At 37.7% G+C, this 10,143-nt stretch overlaps 3 protein-coding genes across 3 annotated transcripts in view; all 3 read left to right on the top strand.

Moving 5' to 3' along the window:
* The first annotated feature begins 66 nt into the window (after positions 1-66).
* Positions 67-2,045, top strand: LOC132797283 (DNA repair protein XRCC1). Its single transcript, XM_060808948.1, has 5 exons — positions 67-174; positions 234-1,355; positions 1,406-1,494; positions 1,557-1,852; positions 1,912-2,045. Exons 1-5 carry the CDS (start codon positions 124-126, stop codon positions 2,043-2,045), a joined length of 1,692 nt encoding a protein of 563 aa, XP_060664931.1. The 5' UTR covers positions 67-123.
* LOC132797280 (small conductance calcium-activated potassium channel protein) overlaps positions 2,004-10,143 on the top strand; it is a 107,653-nt gene continuing 99,513 nt past the window's right edge. The window contains exon 1 of the mRNA XM_060808925.1: positions 2,004-2,069. The gene's annotated coding sequence lies outside the window, so the exon portion shown is untranslated. The remainder of the gene's footprint in view (positions 2,070-10,143) is intronic.
* LOC132796665 (calcineurin subunit B type 1) lies at positions 2,636-4,829 on the top strand. Its single transcript, XM_060807913.1, has 2 exons — positions 2,636-3,202; positions 3,281-4,829. The coding sequence occupies exon 2, from the start codon at positions 3,327-3,329 to the stop codon at positions 3,837-3,839; it is 513 nt and encodes a 170-aa protein (XP_060663896.1). The 5' UTR covers positions 2,636-3,202; positions 3,281-3,326; the 3' UTR covers positions 3,840-4,829.

The raw sequence follows: 10,143 nt of genomic DNA, 5'->3' as shown, positions 1-10,143 counted from the left end.
ATTTGACTCGGTAACAGACTGTTGGAAACAGCTGATATGTTAACAATGTTATCGAATAACAAACTATCGAAGTGCGCCAATTAGCAGCGTCTAGATGGCCGCAAAAATATTGTTGCTCAAAAAATGCCGGTCGGAGTTTTTAAATCTGTGCGCGAAGTAAGCAGCGAGGATTCGGTAAGCTTACGCAAGTATTAATTGGTTAGATATTAGCTAAATTTGTCGAAAAATTTCAGGTGCATGTGGCAGCCAATCTACTACAGGAGAATGCCGCCAAAAAATGGAAAACGAAAGCGCCCGGCGAAAAGTCCGCTCATGTTATTCTGGAGTTCGAGGAGCCGCAACAAATAACAGGCATTGATATTGGCAACGAACATGCGGCGTTTGTGGAGGTGCAAGTAAGTAGATCCGGTTGCCAACCCGATGACTTTAAAGAATTGCTGCTTTCCTGCGCCTTTATGACCTCAATCGAAAGCAAAAACTCCAGCAACGCAAATCGTGTGCGTTGCTTTGCCACAGATGCTTTGATAGCCACCACGCTGTCCGACAAGTGGAAGCTGGTGAAGATTATATGCACACAGCCGTTCAACAAGCACGTTCAATACGGAATCTCGTTCATTAAAGTGCATGTGACGGCGTCTACTGCGTCGGCAGCAAAGCCCGCCACCAAATCTTTGGTGCCTGACAAGTTCAAATTGGCGCCAAAGCTCAACACAAGTCTTGTCATGGGTCAGCTGAAGCTACGTGAAGAGTCGCCCGACTCTGATCCCGATGGGAATGCGCTCTTCCAACGCTGGAAGGCGAGTCGCAATGAGGTAAGCACAGCAGCGGCCATACGAGATGCTGCTTCACCTGCTGCACTGCGTCGCCTGAGCGAAACACGACCAGCTACACTCAAAGTGCAGGTTTCGCCGGCGCCTGTTGCTTCAAAGCCAGCTGCCAAGACCGAGGGCAAACCGCTGGATCGCAACCGTGAAGCACTGCTCTTTGGCGACGATGAGACAGAAGAGGAGGAGAAGGATAGCAAGGAAGCAAGGAGACAGCGTCTTAGCAAGCATCTCGAGGCGGACAAGAACAGACGCCGCTTAGAGCTCGAAGAGCTGGAGCAACAAAAGAAAGCCAAGTCCAAGCGGCAGTCCATTGATAAACCGACGATTAAGGAAACTCCCAAAGTGGTGACCAGCGAAAGTCCTCAGCAGCGACCACAGAAACGTTTGTCCTCAACGCTGATAGACAACAAGGAGGAAGTTGTCAGTTCACCAGCCAAAAAGCTTAAAAGCAAAGAGGAAAAACCCATTAAATATGTGCCATTCAATCAGCTGCTGCGTGGCGTTGTTTTAGTCATTAGCGGCATACAGGTGAGACATAATAATAGTATTCAATTATCTTTAATCACACACAATCTTAGAATCCAGATCGCGCTGACCTGCGAGCGAAAGCTGTGGCCTTAGGTGCCAAATACAAAGCAGACTGGGAAGCTGGTTGCACGCATTTGATGTAAGTGATTCTCTCACTCTCGAGTCTCAATTTGAAGACTACATTGAATGCTTTTCTTGCAGCTGCGCTTTTCGTAATACGCCCAAGTACAACCAAGTCAAGGGAAAGGGCAAAATTGTGACACGCAGCTGGATCGAAAAATGTTATGCGCTCAAAAAGTATTTGCCATGGCGTCGCTATGCTTTAGACACTGCGGCATTGGGTCAGCCGGAAAGCGATGAAGAGATCTTCGACGAGTCGCTTAAGCCCACAGTGGATGATGATAATGATGATGCTAAGGATGTTGTATTAGTTGATAAAATGGAGCAGAGTGCATCAGATCCCGATACTGAAGATGAACTAGAACGTGTTGCTCAGCGTAAGTTTTGGTCAATTCATTTACTCTACTACTTAATTCAACTCATTTTCATTCAATAGAAAAGAAATTAAAGCAAGCAAGTGACGAGAATCGGAATAATAATAATATTCAAAAAAAGTCCAACGATTCAAAGAATGTTTACGAAGTTAGCACAGATGAAGAGGATTATCTGCAGGAAATGCGCAGAAAATAATTGTTTTTATATTTGTTGTTTGATGTAAGTCACCTTTTAATTCATATATTCGTATTAACTCGTATACGTATATGTATATTACCAACAAATAGCTTGGGTATTTGTTGTATTTCCGTCTTTAAACATTTGAAATGCGCGCGTTGTCAGTGCTGCAAAATGCGGCAGCATGCGTTGGTCACCCCAATTATCCGAAACACACTGATGTGGCACCTGTGGAAGTTAAGATTGTCAAAAGGGTTTTGAATATATTTCAATTACAAAATAAACATAATTAAAATAAGCTAAACTATTTTTTTTTTGCAACGGGCTTGAAATAAGTTTTTGTTATTGGTCAAATTTATCGATTTGCGATAGCGCGTAAAATCGATACAAATGCGATATTTGAATTGCTGACCGAATTAAGTGAATGGTTACAAATGAATTGCAGTTAAAAAAAATGTAAGATAATGCTGCATAATTAAATTAGTTGCTGGAACAAACATTTTTTTTATGTGGCTGGCTTAATAAATATGGACGCATCAAAAGCACAGGAAGTGCAACAAATTTTTAGGCGCACTCAGAAACACACTAAAAAATCCCAAAACATTGTAAACACTGGCTTGCAATTGACGTGCTGTACAATCATCTATTGGTCTTCCTTTTTGCGATATTATGCTGCCAATAATATCATAAAAAAGAAAGGAAAAACAACACATACAATCAAAAAACAGAGCAACGGGGTGGCTGTGCATACTTCGCATCCAAAGGCTTATACGCTGGAGTTGGTATTTGCAGTTGCTGTTGTTGTTGTTGCCCGGGAGCGGAGAGCCGAGACTTCAACTGAACTGAACTGAAACTAAACGTGAGCGTGCAGAGAGCGCGTCCAACACAAATCACACTGCGTATACGTATTTTCGTCGCTTTTATTTCCGTTTGTTGCTTGATGATTGAAAACATCAATAATAATAATAACAATTACATTACGCACAAATAAAAATCGAATGCAATAAGTTTGGAGATTGAAAAGCATTTGGTTGATAAAAAGGCAGAAGCGTATTTGGACGAAGAAGAAAAGCTGAATGATAAAATTGAAAAATCGATACGACGACACATAAAAATAAAGTGTTGATTGTTGTTGTTTGGCTGGCCCAAAGCAAAAAAAAAAAGGACACGCAGCAGTAAGTAAAAAGCAACAAATTAAATCCAATTAAAATGTGATTATTTTTCTTTGCTACTACAATTTCGAACACTTGCAGTATAAATTGAGTTTTTGGAAAAAGTTGCAAAAAGAAAAAGGACATCATGGGAAACGAGACATCGCTGCCAATGGACATGTGCTCCAATTTCGATGCGGATGAGATTCGACGACTGGGCAAACGTTTTCGCAAACTCGATCTCGACAATTCGGGAGCCCTGAGCATAGATGAGTTCATGTCGCTGCCCGAGTTGCAGCAGAATCCGTTGGTGCAGCGCGTCATCGACATTTTCGATGCGGACGGCAACGGCGAGGTGGACTTCAAGGAGTTCATACAGGGCGTCTCACAGTTCAGTGTGCGCGGAGATAAATTGTCGAAGCTGCGTTTCGCCTTTCGCATCTACGACATGGACAACGATGGCTACATATCGAATGGCGAGCTATTCCAAGTGCTCAAAATGATGGTGGGCAACAATCTGAAGGACACGCAACTGCAACAGATTGTCGACAAGACCATCTGTTTTGCCGACAAGGATGAGGACGGTAAAATCTCGTTCGATGAGTTCTGCTCGGTGGTTGGCAATACGGATATACATAAGAAAATGGTTGTGGATGTTTAAACACGAAGAAAAAAAAAACACGGCCACACACACACACACCTAGTATACAACACAGAAAAGTGTCGAGTGTGCTCGACTGTGAGATACCCGCTACCCGCTTAGATACAATATCTATTTCCGATTGTTATGAAATTTCCCAACAAATATGTGTGTAACAACAACAAACAAAATTCTAGTCTCGTTTAAAACTTATGCTCACAATACGTAGCGTAGTTGCCACACCAGTATTTGTCATCAGACGACTTATCATATCCTTCTAGCCAATTGGGTAGCGGGTATTTTTTTTTTTTTTTTTTTTGTCGTCTCTCGTTTCGGTTGGCATTAAAATTTAATGTATGTATGTACCTAGCAATTATGTATGTACTCGAAACTCGGAAACTCGTAAGCATAAGTACATAAGTATGCATGTAATTATTTAAGTGCGTGCCAACGAGGCACAACAACAACAACAACTATAACTATACTACAACATCTACAACTTAAGACAAAGAAATATCCATATGGAAATTCGAATTTGATATCAAATTCCCTCGAGCGTGTGAAGATAACATGTGGAAAGGAAATTGGTATTTGATTTATACCCCAACTTTCTCCCTCATTCCTTCCTCCCCTTAAAACTTCCTTTCCCCACACTTCCTGCTCCTCGGCTCTCAGTGTGTGTCTTATACCGAATCCAGAGAACAAGTAACGCACTTCTGGATCAGCAAACTATATCAAAAAACATAAAAAAAAACAAACAAAGAATTACTATAATTTTAACTGGCATCCTTGAAGGAGCTGACTCGATCCTGTATCCCATATGTAAATCGTATTTTTTTTTTCTATCCCATATTTGTTTTGTTGGTCGTGTCTTGTTTTGCATTTTCTAGATATTCTATGCAAAGTTTATACTTTTAGTGAATTTTTAAACTAATTAAATGTTGTGTATTAATTATGAATGTACAAAAAGCAAAAAAACAAAATATTGTTCAATTACAAACACCAACTGTAAAGTAATAAAAACAACAACAACAACAACAATTCCATTCAAAATTATCTCTTTTTCGCTTTCGCGGGGTTTGCGTGTCGAAGCCTTCAATTAGATACTAAGTAAGACCCCTGCTTCTGCATCTCTACCCCCCCCATCTCTCTATGTATTTATATACACATAATTAACGTTAATGTCGGACCATGTAAGGTCTCAACTCATACCGAACTCCAACCGAATTTTTCTTGTCGTGTTGAACCCCTTTGGGAAACGATTAACTGAGCTTTGTAGGTCACCGATTTCTCACTCTTTCGCCCCTCACTTCTTTAAACTCTTGCTCTCTCTCTCTCTCACTTACACACATCACACTCTCCAGCTTTTACCGTATTTTATCCCATCTCATGTATCAACTGGTGATGTGTATTAAAGTGTGTCACGCCTTGAACCACTTGCGAATTATAAATATGATTTGATGCATTTTTTCTTTTGTATTATTTGATAGGAATAACATAAAAGTATGCTACACTTACTGATTATTTCAATTAATCCTAATTCTTTTGTGTTTAGTAGTCCAAATTCACGTTTTTTTTAAATCTTTTAATTTAAATACAATGTGTCTTTAATTTCGAAATCAATTGTGTTAATATTCTTAACATTTTTATAGATTTCTATCACGGTTTTTGGAAATTGAATTTTATTTAAAAGTGTTTTAAAACTTTTAGAGATTGAATTCTATATATAAAATTATTATTGCTTTCTTAATATTATGTAAACACCTATTAAATATTTATACTTAATATAGCTTATTAAATCAACACTCTCTTTTCATCCAAGTTGAATATTTTTTTATAAAAATTTCGCTATATTTGAAAAGTTTATTTTAAGAACTCGTGATCAATTTATGTTTTTTTTTCTACTACATTTCGCATTCTATTTGATTCCATAGAAATATAAATTATTATATAATTGGGTAATATTATAAATTTCATAAAATTTTACTGACACAGTTCAAAGTATGGTCAGAGCAACTGCGCAACTTCATAAGTTATCGTTGGGTGATTTTCCCCCTTTGCGATTAATGAATTTTCGTGTCACGCAACACGCGACACGCGGTCATCGCTAGCGAGCGCAGGTGGAAGTGAGCTTAGAGCAGGTAACCAATTTAAGTCTATAGAATTTGTCAGCGAAAGCTCTTTCGACAACACCCACAAAAAATACGAATACGAATACGAATAGGAATATGGCTTGGTGGAATGTTTGGTATCAATAAATTATTATCTGATGTCTGTTGACGTAGCGTAGGTTGGGCACAGGTTAAAGTCGACTCGTAAATCATATGGATATATATACGCGACGGAAAGTACAATATAGCATTTTCGAAAATTACATTGTGTGTGTGTTGTGTGTTCCCTTAACTAATTTCTGGTCAGCTGAAAAGTCCTTGGTCCTTGGAGTTGACTGTTTTCCCCCGTTGTTTGTGACCTTTTTCATATTAATTGGATTGATTAATTTGCTCCAATTTTTGGAATGTACGTAACCCGGTACTGGCTTGACTTCAGTCTATCTGTTAGCCATTAATCCTTGTGCCATGCGCCTAGTCTCCTTCTTAACAATTTATGTGATCCCCGCTCTCCCCGCTCTCTCTTAGTCCTCTCTCTCGTTTAGTTAGTTCAATTTGGCTTTTACCAACTCCTAAATACAGCAATTTGGAACTGTTTAGCTAATAAGCCAACTCCCACTTCCATGTCAACCGCGCTTTCTCTTTCTCTCATTCTCCAAAGTTTCACACACTCGCGTTATTCAAGAACCAACCAACTACTGCGACTATTGATTGACTGTTTCCGTTCTCCCTCATTTCTTTTCCCTCGCCTCGTCTCGCCTCGCCTCGCAGTCGAAATTAGTTTATCAACTTTTGCGTTTACTTTTATTCAGTTTGACTTCTTTGCATTGCTTCAAGTATTTTGATTAAATGTTTGGGAAATGCTTACGACAAAAGGGTGCCGGCAAATAACGGGTTCAAGTCCAACTCAAAGAACAGAGTTACATTCCCCGACACACAAAAACACACACACACCCACACACATACATTTCAAACTACTTAAGCACAAAAGTTGAAGAAGTGCTCCATGGGATGCCAATGAACTTTCTTTCGCAATTCATGTTGTTTCTACACTTTTGTGGTTGGTAACCTACTATAAAGGGTTTCTCAACAACAATTGTAGCATACTTTTTGGGGCATCTACAAATTAATTTATTTCCGAATATTTATTGTACAATTTACAATATTGTAGCTTGCTTTTTAGTATTTTATTATACATATTATTAAATCACTTTTCCCAAAATTATATTAAATATAAATATTGACACTATTATAATGAATATTGAAACTTTTCAAATTTTAACTATTTTTTTTAACTGGTTTGTTACTTCGAAAAGTAACGATCGATCAGCTATTAGCTGAATTCAACTAAGAAATACATATAAAAAGTAAACTTCAATTATGCAGCCTCTTAGATCTTACACAACTGTCTTGTGATTATGAAAAGTAATTATTGAAATAATACTATATGTTTTTGTTTATGTCTTAGCTTAATTTTAAGAAAGCACTAAAGGTAGTTAAAGTTGAAGCCTCTCAGCTCTTACCACTTTGAGAAGTAATAAATGAAATATATGCTATGAGTTGTGTCTTAGCTGAACTCAACGTAGAAATACACACAAAAGTAAACTCTAAATATGCAGCCTCTTAGCTCTTACCTTTTAAGCTAGAAATTTGTTTGTGACTATGAGAAGTAATAGTTAAAATATATGCTAGCTGTCTTAGTTTAATTTAAAATAAGAAATTAGTAAGCACTACAAGTGGTAAGGTTAAAATTGCAGCCTCTTAGCTCTTACCGCTTAAGCTAAAAAAACTGGTTTGTGACTTCGAGAAGTAATGATCGAAATATGGTTTGTGCCTCAGCTTAAAGTAAACTGAAAATCCGCAGCCTCTTAAGTAATGGTAGAAGTATATGAAAGCTGGCTTAGCTTAATTTAAAATAGAAATAAGTAAGCACAAGTTGCAGCCTCTTAGCTCTTACCACTTAAGCTGTACTTTAATAGTTCAGTCAGTCAGATTAGAGATTAATACGACTTCCATTAATTGTACTACTATTCTATTTACTATTTCTCCAACCATCTATTTCTATTCCAATTTGCGAGTAGTTCTCTTTGATTAAATTTCATCAACTACTGCCATTTGTGCAACTCACTCCACTCAATTATATTACTATCCTTATCTAAGTGGTTCACGTTTTGCTGTTTCTAATTATTTGCCCAATTCCTGGGCTAATCAATAAGTACCAGGGATTGTGTGTGTGTGTGCGTTTGTGTGTTGAAAACTCATTGAAGTTAAGCATACATATTCATTGTATATACGTACATATATAACATATGAAGTGTACTCATGCGAGTGCAAGTAGTGAGAAGCGAAAAGCGAGCAGCGAACAGCGAGCAGCGAGCAGCATGTGAGCAATTTCTTTATGTACAGCGAGCGAGTGGTTGAAGACTTAGGGCTAAGCTTTGGGGCAAAGCCTGAGCCTAAATTCGCATAAATATAAAAGTTATTTTAGTTTATTTATTTATTTTTTTGCTGCTTCTGCTGTTGCTGTTGTTGGTGTTTTGCTCGTCGTTTCTCGGGACCTGCTGTTGTGTATTATTGCAATAATCATCAGCGTTGTCATAATGCCAAAAGACAGGCTACACGACAACAGGCGGTGGAAAAGAGAAACAAAGCGAAATCAATGTAAGCACACACACTTGCGAGTGTGTGTTCGTGTGTTGTTGTTGTTCTTGTTGTTCTTGTTGTTCTTGTTGTTGCTGTTGTGCGATAAAAGTTGACTCGTGCCAGTTTGGAGCGGCAACCGACAAAAAAGCACACACAAAAAATACATGTAGCAAAATTATGATCGAGTGTGCTGGACTTTAAGATACGCGGTTTTTTTTAGCTAGCCAAAAAAATTGAATTAAATTTCAAGTTTGCTTTGAAATAAATAAAAATGTGGTACAATTTTAGCTAATGCTTAAACAAGTATTATTGCAAAATGTAATGATTGTAACGTTTAAGTGGTACGTGATGGAAGAACTTTAGTCGACGGACAGACAAACAGACAGATATGGTTAACTACCAAATACTAGCTATGAAATTAACAACAATGTAGAACAATTTAAGCAAATATTTCAAGAAGTATTGTTGCAAAATTTAATGGTTGTAGCTTTTATAAATCCAGAGATCAAAGCGCTTTATTCCATGGACAGACAGACAAACGAATAATATTAAGTACTAAATACTTGCTATAAAATTAATAAAAATCTATTAACATTGTGAGCTAATACTCAAAGAAGTATTGATGCAAAATTTCATGATTGTATCTGTTATATAGGCAAAAATGGAAGAGTTTTAGTCCATGGACAGACAGACAGACGGATGAGATAAAGTACTATGAAATTAATAAAAACGTATAACAATGTTACTAAATACCTAATCGAGAATTGTTGCAAAGTTTAATGACTGTAGCTTTTATAAATCCACAGATCGAAGATCTTTAGTCCCTGGACAGACAGACAGACGGATGAGATTAACTACCAAACACTAGCTATTGCTTTACTGAATGAAAATCGTTCTGTATAACAACAGAGTAATTCCACTGAATGCAGAATTAAAGTTGCAATATAAAAGAGAATGTGATTACTTTAAGTGCACCCTCAGTGCACTATAATGCTCTTATTTTCTATTGAATGCCGGGTGTCGAACAAAAAGAAACGAAACGAAAAAAAAAACGCATACAAAACAATGTGAATGTGAAATGCGAAAATTCCAAAAACAACAATCAACAATCAACAACCAGCGCCGTTAGCGCCAGGAGCGCACGACCCCCGTGACCCAACTGCCATCCTCGCATAAAAAAGCGAGCCATAAATTTATCATTACATACCAGCAGCAGCAGCAGCAGCAACGGCAGCAGCAGCAGCGGCAGCGGCAAACAGCAGAAGCAGCTGCTGTTGTTAAAGCAGTACACTGAGAGAAAAATATGAGGGGAAAGTCAAGCCAAAGAAATGCATTTAAGGACTTCTATTTACTGAATTGTCGCATTCGATATAGATGGATATAGGAAATATGATAGGAATATAGGAAATAGGAATATGGGATTTAGGAATATATGAATTTAGGAAAAAGAAATAAAGGAAATAGAAATAAGGGATTTAGGAATATATAAATGTAGGAAAAAGAAATAAAGGAAATAGAAAAACATGAATATGGGAAATAACACTATTGGAAGTTTAAATACAGGATATGACATA

The sequence above is a fragment of the Drosophila nasuta genome, chromosome X (assembly GCF_023558535.2).
Source record: "Drosophila nasuta strain 15112-1781.00 chromosome X, ASM2355853v1, whole genome shotgun sequence".
NCBI classification, from domain to species: Eukaryota; Metazoa; Arthropoda; class Insecta; order Diptera; family Drosophilidae; genus Drosophila; species Drosophila nasuta.
This window is presented reverse-complemented; position numbering and strand designations above follow the sequence as displayed.

Excerpts from the sequence above, each read along its gene's own strand:
- LOC132797283 (XM_060808948.1), top strand. The coding sequence starts at position 124 with ATGCCGGTCGGAGTTTTTAAATCTGTGCGCGAAGTAAGCAGCGAGGAT. Across the intron at positions 175-233 it reads AAGTAAGCAGCGAGGATTCG|GTGCATGTGGCAGCCAATCT; the intron begins GTAAGCTTACGC and ends GAAAAATTTCAG. Across the intron at positions 1,853-1,911 it reads ACTAGAACGTGTTGCTCAGC|AAAAGAAATTAAAGCAAGCA; the intron begins GTAAGTTTTGGT and ends TTCATTCAATAG.
- LOC132796665 (XM_060807913.1), top strand. The coding sequence starts at position 3,327 with ATGGGAAACGAGACATCGCTGCCAATGGACATGTGCTCCAATTTCGAT.